General features: G+C 45.5%; 1 protein-coding gene across 6 annotated transcripts in view; it reads right to left on the bottom strand.

The window, feature by feature from the left end:
* GAS7 (growth arrest specific 7) overlaps positions 1 to 18,526 on the bottom strand; it is a 278,186-nt gene that overhangs the window by 49,247 nt on the left and 210,413 nt on the right. For all 6 annotated transcript variants that reach the window (XM_090059485.1, XM_090059486.1, XM_090059487.1 and 3 more), the window contains 3 exons: positions 17,226 to 17,341; positions 12,368 to 12,442; positions 2,434 to 2,512 (listed from right to left, as the gene is read on the bottom strand). In XM_090059485.1, coding sequence (XP_089915611.1) covers positions 2,434 to 2,512; positions 12,368 to 12,442; positions 17,226 to 17,341 — 270 coding nt within the window. The remainder of the gene's footprint in view (positions 1 to 2,433; positions 2,513 to 12,367; positions 12,443 to 17,225; positions 17,342 to 18,526) is intronic.

Here is an 18,526-nt window from a genome sequence, read left to right as displayed (position 1 = left end):
CAGGCTGGGGAACTCCCTTCTTGTCAGTGCAGAGGCAGAAAAGGATCTTGGAGTCATCATTGATGCCAAGATGAACATGGGCCGGCAGTGTGGGGACACAGTCAGGAAGGCCAACAGCACCTTGTCATGCATCCACAGATGCAGCTTGAGCAGGTCCAAGGAGGTGATCCTTCCCCTCTATGCGACACTGGTTAGGCCGCAGCTGGAGCACTGCGTCCAGTTCTGGGCACCGCACTTCAGGAGGGATGTAGACAACATGGAGAGGGTTAACAAGAGGGCCACTTGCATGATCAGGGGGCAGCAGGGCAGGCTCTACGGGGAAAGGCTACGGGACCTGAACCTGTTCAGCCTCCACAAGAGAAGGCTGCGGGGGGATCTAGTGGCCTGTTACAAGCTAGTTAAAGGGGACCAGCAGGCACTGTGGGGGAGTCCCTGTTTCCCTGAGCACTGCCAGGAGTGACTAGAAATAATGGTCACTAGCTGGCAGAGGGTAAATTCACATTAGACATCAGGAGGCGCTACTTCACTGTCAGGGCGGCTAGGATCTGGAACCAACTTCCAAGAGAAGTGGTGCTGGCTCCTACCCTGGGGGTCTTTAAGACAAGGCTAGACAATCACCTTGCTGGGGTTGTTTGACCCCAGTACTCTTTCCTTCCATGCCAGGGGGTTGGACTTGATGATCTGCTCAGGTCCCGTCCGACCCTACTGACTGAAACTATGAGCAAGGACCAGCCCCCGGGTGGTGATGGCAGTTACCCCAGGCTTGCAGGCATAGGCAATGCATGCAATGCATTGGGGGGGGGGGGGAGGCACATGCCCCCCCTGAAATTGGCCCTCGCTGGCTGGGGAGTGGGGAGTGTCAGCTGGTACCCACCCAAAAAGCACCAGCGTCACTTACGGCTTCTGGGATCAGCGATTGGCCACTGGGGACCTCTCCCCCTGCCCCGAGTTGGCAATTGGCCACTGGGGGACCCCTCCTCCCCATCAGCAATCAGCTGGTGGGGGACCCCCAGAGCCAGGAGGCACCTGTCACTCATGCTTGCAGGTGAGGTCTAGAAAGGGGGTTGGCCAGTTGTAGACGCCCCAGGGGAGACTCTCACAGCTTGGTGGTTGGCCAAGTGCAGCGAGGAGAGTCACTCAGTGCAGAAGCGCCCCCTACTGGCCTGCCACAGCATACTCACATAGAGAATGAGTATTAAAAAAACAAGGGAGTGAAAAGAACTCACATTCTTCATCCACTCACCTTTACAGTTCTCTCTATGGTGCCTTTATTTTTTGTACTTTAGAAGCCAAATCAGGGGGTCAATAATAGGTAAAGGCCTACTTAATTTGAGGTTTTGCAGAAAATGCAACATTCAGGATTCTCCACAGAAATTATAAAAAAACCCTAATAAAAATAAAAGTTTTTGTTTTGCCAGGAGGGGAAGGCACCAAATGGTAGGGCAGCACAGAGGCAAGATGGTGCCTTCCCCACTCCTCGTTCCTCCTCCCCCTGCCAAGGACTCTGCCAATCACTGCTGAGGGACAGGGCTTCTCAAACAGCAGCCAGTGATCAAGATGGCAGCTACCCCCTTGTCCCTTCCCCTCCCGCCGGGCCGCTTTTTCAATCAGCACCGAGGGGCGGGGTTGCCATGAAACAACGGTGGAATTAAAACCCCTTATGCTGCGATCAACCCCCAGAAATTAGTAAGCCCCCCATGATTTAGGTAGACGCCTACCAATAGGGAACACACTATAGTTTACTGACAAGAATTCTTAACAACAGATTACCAAGGAAACTATTGGTTGCCTTAGTAACCTGTACACAATTGTTCATGTAATTTTCCTGTGGGACATAACTGCGATCCAGAAGTATGTTAAATATGCAATGGAAACATAAGCACCACTAGAACTTACTAAATTTTAACTGGAGACAGGGTTATGTCACTTATACCGGGAAAGAACAAATAATTGCTATGTGAGATTTTCACCCAAGTTGATTAATGGAGGGGGGAAAAAACAAACTATTTAAACAGTGCTACTGGATTTGTTAAAAAGCTTTACAATAGCATCAGAGTTCTGCTCCTGTCACACAGCTGTGGCAAATTCTTTTTAAGAAGCTGAGACTCAGTTCTCTTTCCAACTCTCAAGGGATCTTCTGCATATTCTTGGTTAATTTATTTATTTGTTAGAAAGTTGTAACTTCTAAGATCAATCATCTTTCCTTTTTGGAAAATTATTACTGCATTTTTTCCATTTGTTTTCTTGGTACTTTTGACTTTTCAGTAATAATGAACTTTAAACCACTGAAAATTAACTGATTTCCTATGTAATCTAAGATAAGTGTCATCTGGTTCACCATAGTATGGTCTTATCTTCCTTAATACTTACTATCCATTAAAGAAGACACCCTCACCAAATTTCTGCAGAAGACTGTGAGAGTCTGGAGATTACCTTAGAGGAAAATTTGAGATGAACTTCTGCCTCATCAGCCAGACTTTTCTTTAGTTGAGCCCAGGCCTCTCCAAGGGTGCTGAAAAAGACAATGCAACACTGATCAATGCCCTGACTTCTGTCCTGTACACTTCCCAGAATAATTCATAAAGCAACTTGTATTACATGTAAAAACAACCATAGAAAAAAAAAATCAGGCTGCCAAGGACCTCAGAAGATCATCCAGGGGTGCTCAACTTTTGGCCTACAGCACCATGACATCCAGCTTGAGGCACTCCCCATGGGTCAGGAAATTTGGCAGTAGGGGAGCAGTGGCACTGCTCACCTGTTGCCAAATCTTCGGACTCATAGTGCACCCCAAGCCCTGCACACTGGACAGAGTGACCAATCCCAATGCACTGGGAGGGTGCAGCACCAAGCCCCAGGGAGCCAGTCCTGGTGCAAGGAGGGTGGGAGGGGGTAGTGCTGGGCCTCTGGGGCCCAATCCCAGTGCACAGGGGTCCGGAAGGGGCAGAACCAGACCTCTGGGACCCAACCCCAGGGCAAGACAGGCAGGAGGGGATGGTGTTGGACCAATGGGACCAAATCATGGCAAGCAGGGGGTGGGAGAGAAATACCAGGCCACTGGGACCCAATCCTGGTGCATGCAGCAGGGACAGTGCAGTGCCAAAAGGTTGAATGCTACCAATCTAGTCCAACTGTTACTCAGCGGTGTTGGACTACATAATTGGAAACTTTTAAATTTAAGTTAGACAGACAATGATGAATGTTCTGCAATCTCACTAGGCAATCTGCTCCACTGCTTAATTACCTTCATAATTAGGAAGCTCTTTCTAATGTCCAAACTAAATCTGCTGGTTGCAATTTCTCCTCCATACTTTTTGTCTTATCTCCTGTGGACATAGAGAACAGCTGATCCCATCCTTTTTTAGGACAATCCTTATTTTATTTGAGGACTGTCATCAAATTCTACCCCCAGTCTTTTATTCTTCAGACTTAATAGTCCCTGTTCTTCTAATGATGTCATATTTTCTAGAACTCTGGCAGGTTTTGTTTCTCCCTTCCGGATTTGTTCCAAATTCTCCACATCTTTCAAGGATAGTGCTCAAAACTGGACGTGTCTTCTTGCTGCTGTGGGTCATGTCCACCCTCTCAATGATACTGCAATGACCTCTGTATTTTCTCCTTTAAGCACAGATACCAGATCCTTCCAAGTGACAATGGTATTATCAGCAAATAAGTTGGCTCCAAACACTTGTTGCAAGCACTCTGCAGAAGTATGCTTAATGCATCAGGACCTACCAAATTTGTGACTGTTTAATTTTCCTGGAACATGCAAAATTGGGTGGGCTCTGAGATTTTGGAAGGCTTGCAACAAGACCCCCGCTCCACTCCACAAACTTAACAGCAAGCAGAGAAAAGGGCAAGAAGCCCTGAAGTCTTAGAGCCTGGGAGGTAGGGATGGGGAAGCTCACAGCAGGAGGTGCACACGCTGCAGGCAGCTGCATTATGGTCCTGGGCCAGCTCTGGCAGGCAGCCAGCAGGTTGCACTGGGGTGCGCGGAGCCTCAGCCCAGCTTCTTGTGCATGCGCAGCCACATTGGGGCCCTGCAGACAGGATGCAGCCTCCCGGCTGCTTGCTACAACTGGCCGGGACCAGGATTCACCAGGGGCAAGTCAAACTTGACCAACCTGATTGCTTTCTATGATGAGATGACTGGTTCTTCCAACCCTGCTTTTCTATGATTCTGTGACTCTATGGTGCAGCCTCCATGCCTCCTGCTGTGAGCATCTCCATCCCACTCCTCCTTCCCCCCATGCTCCAAGACGACAAGGCTTCTCACCCTTTTCTCTAACAGCACATAAGTTTTAGGGTTTTTTTTGTTTTGTTTTGTTTTGTTTTTTGCAGCGAGCCTGCCAAAGTCACAGAGCCTACTGCTTGGAGATGGCCTGTAACTGCAGCTTAATTACCTTGATTAAACTTAGAGAAACAATTAACCCACGCTTAATAATGTATAGATTAATGGCTTCTCTGGGCTTAATCAGGGTAAATAAACTAGTTTTGGTCCATGAGGCAATCTGTGGTGAGCGGCAGGACTGCCAGGGCCTGGCTGATCCCCAAGCCAGGCAGAAGGAGCGGTGCCCAGCACAGCCCTCCTCCTGCCCCCAGCTACTGTTCAGGAGCCAATCCAGGCAGTGTGGGAGGCAGCAGTGGTGCCTGACCACCTGGTGCATCATGTCGATCCATCTCCATGCCAGACTGCCCCTTTGGGCTGCAGCAGCACCACTGATGGGGGCGGGGGACAGCACAGCTATATCCCTGGACTTCTTAAAGTCCTTTTCCACAACTGTTTTTTTTCCTAGGATATTTGGGAGCCTTACAGGATTGAGGAACTCTGCTCAATTCCCTATAGAGTCCAAAAAAGAATTAACAGCTTTATGTCCAGGAGCCTGAGGAACTTGAAAGCACATTCATTATTCCCAGTATCTAGAGATACCTATACTCGTGCAGAGAGGCTGTTCCAATGCGCTGTAATTAGAATGTGTTAAAGCATGATAATTACTTTGCTCCAGAAGACTTCAGTGTCACATGTATGAGTCCCTGTGCTGAAAAATGGCAGCTCTTTCGATGAACTTTAGTTAAAGTGCACTGCCGCCATTTTTCAGCACAGGGATGCTGATACATGACATGTTCCAGGTGCTTTAATTAGAGTGGCTCTCAGAGCTGCTCTAATTCAGGGCACAGAAGCTTCACTAGAAATCTGAAGCCAACCATATGGTTGGGAAACCAGACCACAGGCGTCCAAATTGTGCTAAATTGTAGAATCATAGGCCATGTCCACTCATGCAGGCAAGTGCACTTGCAGCAGCTCAGGAGGCAACATGCTGGAGCAGCAAGGGCACATGGCTGGCTTAGAGATGCTCTGGCCAGGTGCTAGAGTGTCTCCTTGGAGGACCCAGCTTCCAGTTGCCTCTCGGCACACTCCAGGAACATGCCCGACACAGCTTTTTTCCAGGGTGTTTTCTTTTGATACCAGGATTCCCCAGTATCAAACTCAGAGTCCATGCTGCAAATATGCAGTGTGGGGAACATTTTTGTTTGTTTGCGGTGTGGCTTCTGTGGCATCTCAAACTGCCTTGAGACACTGCAACAGGCACATGTTCACTTTTCTGGATGCCCATAGGGGTAGAAGGGACCCCCCAGAGTCATCTGGCCCAATTTCCTGCATGAGTGCTGGAATACTGAAACCTGATGAATGTTTCTCTAGCCTCCTTTAAAAACCTCCCATGGAGGAGACTCTATAGCTTTCCTGGGCAGCATGTTCCATTGCCTTATGGTTCTAATGGTAAGGAAGAATTTTTCCTGGAATCTGACTTATATAGTTTTTGCTGAAATTTCCTTGATATTCTGCCCTCTGAAAAAGGGAGAACATTGTTCACTCTCTCTTTTATGGAAGGCTTTCAAGTTCTTGAAAGCTGCTATCACCATCCCCTGCTTAGTATCCTTTCCTTCAAGGTAAGCATACCTAACTCTGTCAACCTTTCCTGATACAGCTTGCCTTCCAAACCCTTTATCATTTTGTTGCCTACCACCACTGAGTAGAATGGTACTATCACTTTCTGTCTTACACTTAAAGATCCTGTTAATACAGCCCAAAATTACATTTAGTATTTTTGTGGCAGCATCAGACTGCTGACTGATGTTAAGTAAGAGATCCACTAAAACACAAGGTCCTTCACAGCATACTGTTACCAAAGCTGGTTATCTCCCATTCTCTATTTGTCTACCTGTTCATTCTCCCCTGGCTGTAACAGCTTACATATGTGCACTGAACTTTATCCCATTGTCTCTAACCCAGCTCTGCAGTCTATCAAGGTGCTTTTTTAAATTGTAATGCTACTCTCTAAAGTGTTTGCAATTCTGTCCAATTTTGTATAATCTGTAAATCTGAACAGGAAGCTCTCTGTTCTGGCATCCTTATAATTCATTAGCATGTTAAACAGTACAGGACCCTGGAGCAGAATACTGTGGAAACCCACTCAATACCTCCTGACACTGATCCATTTATTTCATAGATTTCATAGATATCAGGGCTGGAAGGGACCTCGGGAGATCATCGAGTCCAGCCCCCTGCCCAAAGGGCAGGAAGTCAGCTGGGGTCATAGGATCCCAGCAAGATAAGCATCCAATTTACTCTTGAAGGTGTTCAATGTAGGTGCTTGAACCACCTCCGCTGGCAGACTGTTCCAGACCTTGGGGGCTCGGACAGTAAAGAAATTCTTCCTTATGTCCAGCCTGAAGCAGTCTTGCAGGAGTTTATAACTGTTTGACCTCATCATCCCTTGGGGCGCTCTGGTGAACAAACGTTCCCCCAGATCCTGGTGAACACCTCTGATAAACTTATAGGTGGCCATCAGATCACCCCTAAGCCTGCGCTTGTCCAGGCTAAAGAGTCCCGTGTCTCTCAGCCTATCATCGTAAGATCTGTTTTCCTGACCTCTGATCATGCGCGTGGCTCTCCTCTGGACTCTCTCAAGCTTCCAGATTCTCTCAAGCTTATAACTGCCTTTTCTTTGTAGTTACTGAGCCAATTACTTATCTACCTGATAGGTAAATGTACTAAATCCACATATCTCTAAATTACTTATGAGAATATTATATAGGACTTTATCAAAAGCCTTCTCAGTTACTGGAGTTACAATCTATAATACTGAATAATCTATAATTCCCTGGGCCCTTCTTTTTTCATTTTGTAAATATGTATGCTATGTTACCCCTTGTTCAGTCATCTGGACCCTCACCCATCCCCCATGACGTTGGAAATATCACCAACAGCTCCAAGATCCTTTCTGCCAGCTCTTTTGGCACCTTGGGATGATATATCAGGTCATGCTGACTTAAATTTATTCAATTAATCAAAAGTTCTGTGATGTTCTCTTTGGTTCTTTTTGTCTATACAATTTAGTCATCCAGTTGTAAGGGAATTTTTTATGTTAGTTTGTTTTTTGTGAAAGCCTAGGCCAAATAGCCATTGAGCAGCTTCACCTTTGTATCTCCTGTTATCATCTTAGCCTTCTAAGCATGGATCCACAGATTTTTTAGTTTTCCTTTTCTGTGCAACATAGTTACAGAAAGCACTGACACTAAGTGGACAGGCATAACACTTAAACAGTTTAAAATGCCATTTAAATCTCAAGTATCCACATGTACAAGTCATTTTAGAATGATTTAAACCTCCTGAAGGATTTTAAAAGTAAACCTGGATAATTGGGTATTATTTTGAACTGGTCCTTTCTTAATAGGTTCATTGTTATTTGCAGACATCAAACTGTCCACAATTAGCCAGTGGCTGCCCCTCAGACATCCCCCGCTATACCACCCGTCACTCCCTCTCCTCCATTCCTCCCAACCCTCCCCTGCATGACAGCTGACTACTTTGGTACACAAGCAGAACTCCACTGCTCCAAAAGAGAAATTATGCATTAGTAACTGGATTTTTTTTGAGGCATATTATTGTCATACATGTTCTTTCATGTAGGTGAGCTCAGCAAGACCCCCTCGCTGGATACTTTTCTTTTGACTTTAATAATATCTGTACTGGGTTCCATAATCTAGCCTCTCATTTCTGGACTTGCTACACCAAAACACATTGGGAAGAAGGGCACATGCGTTCTTTCTCCTGAGTTTCTTTGCCACTCTAGAGTTTTAAAGAGGCAGATTCCAAGGAAGAGGGGAAGGAGGGTAGGGTTCAAATGTGTGCATGAATAATACACCATGAAAAACTTCAGTTACCGATACATAACTTCTCTCTCTACTTCGAGCAGTTGTCTCTTCACATGGATAATTCCACAAGACCCAGAGATAGGATGCAGAGTCTATCAGTCAGGGACTGAATGATATGCCGGTATCACCTCAGGAGGTCTCCACAATTAAAAGGTGCTTACAAACAGGCCTGGGGACCTTCTAATGAGATTAGTTGTATAAACAAAAGAGCTCTCTTGCTTCAACTATGTGGAGGCAGGATCCCAGCACAAGAATCTTGTGGTTTTGGGAAAAAGACTGACAAAAGGGATGGCAAGGTCCAACAGTCACAAAGTCCTCCAAGACAGTTTTAGGCTGGACATAAGGAAAAATGTCTTTACTGTCTGAGCCCCCAAGACCTGGAATGAACTCCCTCCAGAGGTGGTGCAAGCACCTACTCTGGACTCCTTTAAGAAACATTTGGACGCTTATCTTGCTGGGATCCTTTGACCCTAGCTGACTTCCTGCCCCTGGGGCAGGGGGCTGGACTTGATGATCTCCTGAGGTCCCTTCCAGCCCTAATGTCTATGAAATCCATGAAAAAATTTACTAGATGAAGTGAAACTTGGGATCTTTGGCAAAAATCTAAGACAGGTACAGAAAGCCACCTTCTCTGGTTAGAACATCACATACAGCAAATCTGCCAGCAGGGCTTCAGTCTAACTAACTTATATTGTACAAGAGATCGCCTACAGGAAGGCTGTCTTTAGGCAAGATGTTAAAGCAAGCAGAATGCCACTGACTTGAAAGGATGGGGCAGAGGGGTTGGGGGGAAATGGGACAAGGTTCAGATCTTAATGAGGCTCTGCATTTTTAATAAATACAGCTAGCTTCACCAGTCCTTTTAGAACCCTCAGTGTGACCAAGTAGAAGAACACTGGCTGACCTTTGACAGGGAGGAGGCGTACGCATGGAGATAACCACCAGATTAATTGGACTGAAGAACAGGTCAAGGGTCTCCTCAAGTCCACCCCTTAGTGTAGAATAGTTGGGACTGAAGGCCTTGATAGGAGGATACCCTGGAGTTGGCAAAGCAAGGGGAATCTGGACAACTTCACAAAGGAGGTGTACCTTATGGAAGCCTTTCTGCTATGCATTAGGACACTCCTAAGAGGACTAGAACAGAGGCACTCTATCTGCAGGAACCATTTAGCATCCAGGCAGCAAGAAGGAACAAGTGAAGGTCTGGGTGGCATATTCTGCCATTGTCCTGAGAGAGAAGGTTGTGCTGCAGAAACAGGAGAACATAATCCTCACTGGGCTGGTGGCATCCAAATGACCTGAGCCTAGTCCTGTTGAGCTTTTGGGAGTGTCAAGTAAATACATTAGTCAAAGTATGAGTAAAATTAAAGGATAATTTAAAATAAATGTTATTGTGAGAAAAAAAAAATGGAGAGTCCAACTTGTTTTGGTTGCCTACTATAAACTTGTTAATCTTCTAATTTTCCATATAGTTAAAATAAATGAAATTAATCTACCTCAGAGAAATCTGGAGAACCTTAAGACCTCCTATTTCTCCTAGAAACACATGGCATACCATATATGTAAAGACATATATGTTAACTGTGCTCATATGTTAATTGTGATTAGGTACTGCAGCTGTGGCTGATTTTGCAGTATAACGTCAGGAATTAACTAAAAGGGGAGTGTAGCGGGGCACTAGGGTGCCTGCTACTGAATAGTAGTAAATGGGCTCAGCTGCCACTCACCAGGGCAGCAGGTGGGAGTTGCTATGGCAACAGAGTGGGTCAGCTGACTGCCAGGGGGCAGGGCCTGGCCTTCATAAACAGAGAAGGCTGAGGCCAGAGCCAGTTACCCTCTGGCAGCCTAAGGAGTAAGAGCTCTGCTAGAGCAAGCAGGGCGGTGTTGTGCACCAGTGTGCGGATACAGGGTGGAGAGGACCCTGACAGGAATGAGAGAAGGACAGCCAGGTTGGCCTAAGATTTGTGTTATGGCCTAGGGGCTTTGTGTTTCTGTTTTGGTTGGTTGTTGTGATTATTACACCGGAGGACTGGGTGAGGCTGTAGGGGTGGAGGAGGCCTCAAGGGAGCTCCCCAGTAGAAGGGGAGGTTCCAAGCGTCGCAGAGGGCGCTGTGTTTTGGGGTGTCCCGACCCCGGCCCCAGTGTGGACGACTATCGGGACAGGCCCCAGTGGGGCATAGGCCCAAGGAGGCGGGTCCAGGGGCCAGGTAAGGCTGAGGCCGCCTGAGCCCCAATTGGGAAAAGCCCAGTGGGCGTAAGACCCGAGAAGGCGGGTCTGGGGGGGGCCAGGTGAGGCTGAGGCCGCCTGAGCCCCAATTCTGGGAAGCCCGAGTCAGGCATAGGAGGCCCCGGTGTGGGCGGAGAGCGCAAGAAGCATGAGCAAGGGCCCCGGTGGGGGCGAGAGTATATTAGAGCAGGCCCCGGGAGAGGGCGCATATATTGGAGCAGGCCCCGGGAGAGCTCGGCAGGGAGTAGGACAGAGTCCTGATACAGCAAGGCAGGCACCGTGCCAAGGAGGGCAGGAAGGCAGCCTCCCATTTAATAATATACCAGCAAGATGTGGTGGGCGAGATAGAGGGTACATTCAAGACCCAATTTGGCATGGTAGCCAGGGGGCGCTAGGGGAGGTCACGGCGCCCCTAGAGAGCGTCCTGTCACAGGGAGCTATTTGTTTTGTTTAGTTTGTTTTATCACTGCTGGAAGTAAGAGTAAATTTGTGAAGCTGTAGTGTATTGTCAGAGAGAATTCACCATATGGGGTTTAGGGTATAGCTAAGAAGTGTCCCGTAACTTGTTTTTTGAAGATTTGCATAAGGTACTGCTACACTTATATCACTTTAATCCCTTTAAAAATATTTTTATTTAGTAAATTATCACTGAAGAACTATAATCTAATTCCCATATGCCCTGCTTACTCCTATCCATTTAGTATTTTCAGAGACATTTCCTCTACCTAAGTGTTTTCTCTAACATGCAAACAGATGGGTTAATTGAGGGAAATTAAAACATGCAAAAAGATAATGCTCCACAGAAGAAGGGTCTCCTTCAGCCTTCCTATGCAAGGTATCTTTCATCCTCTCTCAAGGCCATGGAATCAGGTGCCGCCGTATTTGCTTTGCTTCCAGCCCCATGTTTCTTTCCCTTTATGCTACTTCATGGCTGTTCTTCAACAGCCCTGCCTAACCAGTGACTTGGACTTCATACAGACATTCTGCTTCTCCTGACAGAATAGCAACTCTCCCAAAAGAAACCAAAACTGTACAGATGTTCGACCTTTTTCTCCCAAAGTAAAAATGGCCACTCCAGGAGAAAAATAATCTGAAAATAAGTAGGGTTAAATCTTTCCCAAGATAATTTCTCTCAGGAGACTGAATATATATACATGCCATGGCTTCTCTCAAAAGAGAACGCAGTCCTCCAATACCCCCCGTCTCCCTGGACCGTGTGTCACTCACTGGACTCTGATGCTGTAGTAGGAAGCAGAACACATCACCGTCCCAATCCCCATATTGTACTGCAGGGAAACACAGGCTGACTATGAGCAGTTTGGGTCAGCCAGTCAGGGCTACCCTATAGATTGTTGCCATCTGTCACCAGGAAAACTAAGGGAGCCTCAAGAGCATGCTGAGATGTGTGCACAGGGCCTCCACATAGCTGCAAAGTATTAGTACTGCAAGCTCTCCACTCTTCAGGGCCTCAGATCTGAATATCTGTACATACAGCTGTAGGTAATTCTCTCTACCAAGAAAACAAACCTGGAAGAATTCCCCCAGATTATTTGAATGTGTGTACTCAGTCAGAATGATTAGAGCACTGGCCTGGGAAGTAGGATATGTAAGTTCCAGATACTTCAAGATGAGCTGAGCCAAGAACACAGGCTTCCTACCTCCTGTGCAAAGGTCTTAAATATTAAACAAAAGTTTGTCTCTCCCATGTAAATTCTTGAACACTTCTTAAAAACTCCCTGATTTCATCATCAGCATGGAATAAACTTTCAAAATGATTCAATCCACCAATGATATCCATCAAGATACTAACTAAATGGAGCACTATTGAGAGGAAGGTTTCAGGAGAAGCGTGTGCTTAAGTAGGAGAAAGTATTCTGTGCTAGGAATCCTCCTTGGCTCCAAGAACATTATTATCAGACTTACCCTTCTTCCTGAGCAGCCAAAGAGTTCTGAGAGAGTTTTGACAAATTCTTGGCATATTCCTCTTCAATCTTTATTCTACAAGGAAAAAAAAGACACAGTAAAATTGTAGTTAAGTAAAAGAAAATCCACAAGGCAAAGTCAATCATTGCATTTCCAGTAGCCCCATTAGAAATGCTCTTTTTCAGGTCCTATATAATTATCCTGTGGGATTCTCATTGCAAAATATTGTTTATTTAAAAGTCTAGGGCCAGACTGTACTCCCCATATTAGGCATCTAAGTAGATTTAGTTCTGTTTGAGTCACTAACAATCCACCAATTCATTTATTTTTGTAACATGCTGTTGTCTTAGACTTACAACTAAAGCCATAAAATAGAAGCAAGGAGGAAGAGGACCAACCCATTTTTTGTATTCAGTTTTTTTGGGGATTTGGGGATTTTTTGAGCAGGGTGGAAAGGGACTGCACATAGGTGCACAACAGGTGGAATAGGATTTGGCTGTTGGTGTAATTCAAAACGAATGAACACTTTTAACTAGTATACCAGTAAGTTAATTAGCAGATCTTAAAAAGCAATTGTTATTATGAAATTCCTCCTCTTTGGAGCACCTGCTCAGTATCTTTATCAAGTACCTAGAAGAAAATCTATAATATAAAAATGATACATTACAATATAATTGATAAGTGGTAAATAAGGATGGGTACAGGTGATATGGATTGAGTATTAAATTGTACTCATTTTAACAATATGTTTTTTAATATACAGTTAAATGCAAGGACACAAAATATTTATGTAGGAAGGTCAGAAGGACAGAGTCTCTCACTTATAGGATGAGAGACTCTGTCCCAGAATGCAGCAACATTGAAAATGACATATGCATAGTATATCAGTTCAACATGAGCTCTCAACATATTTTGAACGCTATTTTTAGCAGATGAAGACCAGAGTGGGAATTACAGTGTGAGAGCAGAAGCCACACTCTAGGTAGGTATCTTAAGAACACAGCCCAATCTGGGCAGAACAACAGGGGCAAAACCTTTACTAGGCTGGGAAAGCTCCTTCTCCTGGGTCTTAGTGGGAACCTGAATGCTATGGTTCTATTAGTTGAAGAAAGGATTTGTTGTGAACTATCTAGTATGATCCTTTCTGGAGGGACCTTGTTGAAAAGCTCAGGTTGGCTGGTACACTGCTCTGGGAAAAGAGAGTTGTTCTGTCCACAACTGCCCATTGTGTAGCAATTCAGTCCCTACTTGCTTTGTGTTGCATTTTGAACAAAAGAAAGGAAACAATCCCTTCCATTTATATCACTGCACAGGGCTTGATATTGTAAACTGCTGAGCCTTCCAGTATGATCCAACCAAACATTTTGCTTTTAGGTCAGTGCTTAATAATTAACAGGACTATTCCCTAAAATTGTACAGATAAAGACCCCAGAACAAATCAGTTCTCTCTCCAGGATGACTGCATAGTTCACTCAGTATTACTGGCCTCCCGCCTTCCCCCCATTACAGAAGAATACAACTGGCTGGTTCATTCTTAGTGCTTCAAGAAGTTGCAACTATACAGAAACAAAACTCAGGGATGAGAAAATCTGCTAAATCTTCTAGTTTCTCATGGGCCAGTGTAACTTTTGTCCTACACAACATACCCTAGTTATGAAAGCCTCAGGATGAATAACTTCAAAATATTAACATAGCCATACCAAACATTACAGGTAGTACTGTAAAAGTCAGATACTTTGCAGCATTAGGGTCTTACTTTCTTTGAAGATGAGGGTTTGCAAACTAGCTAGGGACACATATAGCCACAGCAGATAACTGTGCAGGATGACCAAAGCATGTCCCCTGTTTTCTGCAGCTTTTACTTCAAAGGATGGCACTTCTCTGATCAGCTTCAAGGAACCACTACCTACAGCTGATCAGAGAAATGGAGCTGTTTGAAGTAAAAGCTGTAGCAAAGATGAGCATCTTCTCTTTAATTTGGTAACTTGCTGCAAACTAAGTGGTCTGTAAACCACCTGCACATGGATGATCTGGGTTCTGTTGTAATTATGCCACAACACGCTTTGTACACAAACAGGCTCATCTGCTTGTCTGTCAACACTTGTAATAATGTACCACATACCACTCTGACTTTCTTGCTATGAATAAAACTATGAATGGTTTAACAGGTCTCACTGCAATGCTTGCCTGCATAACCCCTCCTTGTATATGCCAGAGACCTGATTACATCATTTACTTGTTTAACCTGTATATGTGAGGAGGCTTCTACTCCTCCTCCTGAAAAATTGTTTCACAGCTGATAAATCTGTTTTCTTTGTATTTTTTCTGAATATCATCTTGTTGTGTTCTTTTTGTTTTTTGTGTGGGGGGGGGGAGGTTTGCTGCTCATAGTCAAGAGAGAAGCAGGAATGGAAGGGACCTCAGCAGGTCATCTAGTCCACAGGTGCTCAACCTCTGGCCTGCAGGCCAAATGCAGCATGTAGGCCCATTGCATTTGGCCTGCAGGGCTCCCTATGGATCAGGACCTTTGGTGGCAGAGGAGCAGTGGCTGTTAATATGGCTGCCCTCCCCCCTGCTAAATCCCCAAACCCCATTCCTTTTATAGACAGTCAGAGCCACATTATATTCTCTTCCCCTTCAGGGCTGGGCTATACCCCACTCCCTGCTTCTGGATCAAGGCCAGGTCATACCCCATTCCCTCTCTGTGGGGCCAGGTTCAGGCCTGGCCATGCCCCTTTTTCCCTAGGGCTGGGTCATGCCCCCTTCCCTCTCCATGCAGCTAGGTCAAGCTCCTTTTCCCTGTTGGGGCTGTGTTGGGGCTGGCCTGCACCTCCCTCCTCCAGCACAGCCAGATGGTGCCTGCCATGGCCATGCAGGTGCTGGATCAGGAGCATCAACTGAATTCAGCCCCTGAATGAACTGGACACTGCCAATCCAACTCACTGGGCAAACAGATTGGACACCCCTGATTTAGTCCACCCCACTGCCTGAGGCAAGATTATCCTTATCCAAACCGTTCTATACAAATCCACTGTCTAACCTCTTAGCAAAACTACACCGTCAACCCTGAAAAAACCACAAGAGGTAACACCCTAACCTACACAGGTAAAGCCAGGGGACCACAGTGGCCAAAGTTGTGTTGCTGCACGGTTGTTAAAATGCGCTTGAGAGATCCCAGGAAGAAGGCTACTCCCCTGCTACACAGGAAGGAAAAAAGCTCTACAGTCCATACCAATCTGACCATGGAGTAGAATTTCTTCCTGACCCCAAATATGGTGATTGGTCTGACCCTAAGCAGAGGGGAAGACCCTCTAACCAGGAACCTCTACCTTTAAGCCCCAGCAGAAGCACTGGTATGTGCTAGTCAAAATTATTAGCCTTGGGTGCAGTCAACACTCAATGCCTCAAACACAAACGAACTCTGACATATATGTGGCAGCGGCATGGCGGTGGAATTCCCTCCCAGCTCCATGCAGCAACCAGCAGTGCCCAGAAGCATGGGAAATATCCATAGCAGAATGAAGGTATAGCTATGCCCAGTTCATCCCTGACCAGCGACATTCCTAGGCAATCTATTCCACTGCCTCATTGTTCCAACAATGAAGAATGTTTCTTTTCAATATAAGTAACTTGGTTGTGCATATTATTCAATTTCTCCTCCTGGAAGAATGACATGAGCACAGACAGAAGTTGTATTTGCTACATGATTGTGACAAAAGCGCTTTACTGCCATGCGGTGATGGCTGGAGATTGCTTTAAAAAGGGCCAATCATGCGACAAATTGACCCTTGTCAAATAAGGGATCAGATGAAGATGCTACACTTTGGAGCACCTATAGAAGCTTCTGTTCCCTAGGGTCAATCTGTTGCACAATCAGGGATGGGCTGATGCAGCCCAATCCCACCCCTGGTGCTGTCTGCAGGAAGGGATGAGGGGAGAGGGAAAGAACAAGCTGCAGGCTGATGTTTGCCCAGCCTGAGCTGGAGGGAGAGGGGTGGAGTGGAACTTCCCCATTGCCTTGTTCCCCCCTTACTATCCCCACTCCAGCTCAGGCTGAGCAAACTCCAGCCCGCAGCCCATTTCCCTTTCCTGTAGACAGCACTAGAGCTGGGGGGAGGTGGAAAGAGGGAAGGCTAGGGGAGAGAGGCTGCAGGCAGGTCCTTGGGCTGGATCAGCTCCAAAGAGAAGCTTAATTCCACCCCCCCAAAGGGAAACATTGTGGGGAGGGGGGAATGCTATACCTCGAGGCACTTAATGTAACGTGCCATGAGTTAGAGTGGCGGCTAAACGTCTATCAGCATCCCTTGACTAGGCTATAGGTGAGGGTAAGCAGGTCTGTTAGTTTGGAGGCTTTTGCCAGTGCTGTAAAGCAAAGTTCAGTTTTTAAATAAACAAACACACACAAAATCCCTCTCTCCTGTTCAAGACACTAGGAAGAGAGCCCCGTTTTTTCCTCTGGCCCCAGTACAGCAGCCTGGCTCCTCCTTGTAGCAAGCTGCTTTCTCCTTGTTTTCCCTACTCTCCTGGGAGTGTTTGAAGTTCCTAGGGGGGGCACTCTCTACCTATGCAAATACCCCACAGCTAGATTTTTTTTTTTTTTAACAGGGTTGGCTGTTTCACCTTAAAGGGAGGAACTGCCCTGTAACTGTTAAGAAGTGAGACCCTTACCAGTGAAGGCTGTGGGAACTGTGCCTAGGGAAGTCTGGAGACTCCAGATGACTTAACAAAATATTTTATGTGTTTTAATAAAAGATGAATAAATGCCATAATACAGGCTATGTGCTTGCCTAATAGAAATAATAAAGAAATAAATAGTAATTGTTGGAAATAATCAACATAAGAACTAGCTGCTAATTACCTTTCTCGAATGAACTCTGCCATTTCTTTCTGCATTTGTTTCCCCTTAAGTTGCTTTTGAAGAAGAATTTCAAACCCTGGAACAGTGTTGTTCCCTTGTGAATCCTTTTTATCAGCCTGGAATGGAAACAAAATTTAGGATGTGATGAACACATGAAATGCCAGCAATTGCTGAACAGCAATTTCAATCATAAATATGTCAACATGCAGTAATGCTGACAATGCCAAGCAATGCATGGTTCCGAGTAAATGATTTCTTTTGCATGTGATTCCTTCTAGGATCTGCATGATGATCTGAACATTTTGAAATCTCTCTGAAGTGACAGTTTAATGAAACTGTCCCCACTTTACTTGTAAGTTGACAATAGTAATCAATGTGCAACAGCTTTTTTCCATATGGAAAAAAGTACCTCATTTCATGGACTCTCTCTTAGTACAATTCATTCATTCATTTTTCAAATAATGTATATTTATTATTTGTTCACTTTATCTCTAGGCTAATTCCACTGCATTCAGAGTAGTTGCACCATGGGGGAAATATAGCCATCTTTCTCTTAGGGAACTGACAGACCATTGTGTAGAGATTCTAGTGCCTTAAAAGCACTACATAAAATGAAACAATGGAAGATGCACCATGCTACAATGTTACAAATTGCCCCAAACTGTATGAAAATTATCTTCACTGAAGCAGAAACAATTATGAAGTACTTTACTGTAGGTGTAATAGTGTTGGTCAGCCCAACAATATCCCACAGTGCTTTGCTTCCCACCCTTTCCTCCCACTTCCTTAAGATGACCCCACTGAATCATACCTAACTCTTCTGCCTTGGGATGACAAACACTGTCACCCAGCAAATGAAAAATTTATATCACAGAATGTCTGCATCTGCACAACTCTCTTGCAACTGGAGGCAACAAAAGATTCTAGACCTCCTTTCATCTGGGATGTGGAGAACACTCAGAAGATCCTTGGTAAGAGCTCTCAAAACCAAGCCAAAAAACAAATGCATCACAGCAGAGATGTGAGGACAATTTGGGCTGGCATCAGTGCTGGACCATCACAAAGATCCTGAAGGCACTGTACATAAAGAGTTTGTGATGCCATCTGAGCTTCAGGTACCTGCTGGGCAACATACATTTACTATGAGGTCCTCTCACAGATCATCATGGGTGACAACTCTACTGATCCCTGCTTCGCTGGTGACCCAGAGCTAGCCAATGACAATGATGAGATGGAGCAGGAGGTTCATGCAGAATTCCTCTTCTTATTTGAGACATCTTGGATAGCACTAACATGACAAC

This window comes from Crocodylus siamensis, chromosome 8, assembly GCF_052110815.1.
Source record: "Crocodylus siamensis isolate JL-2025a chromosome 8, ASM5211081v1, whole genome shotgun sequence".
Taxonomy (NCBI): Eukaryota; Metazoa; Chordata; order Crocodylia; family Crocodylidae; genus Crocodylus; species Crocodylus siamensis.
This window is presented reverse-complemented; position numbering and strand designations above follow the sequence as displayed.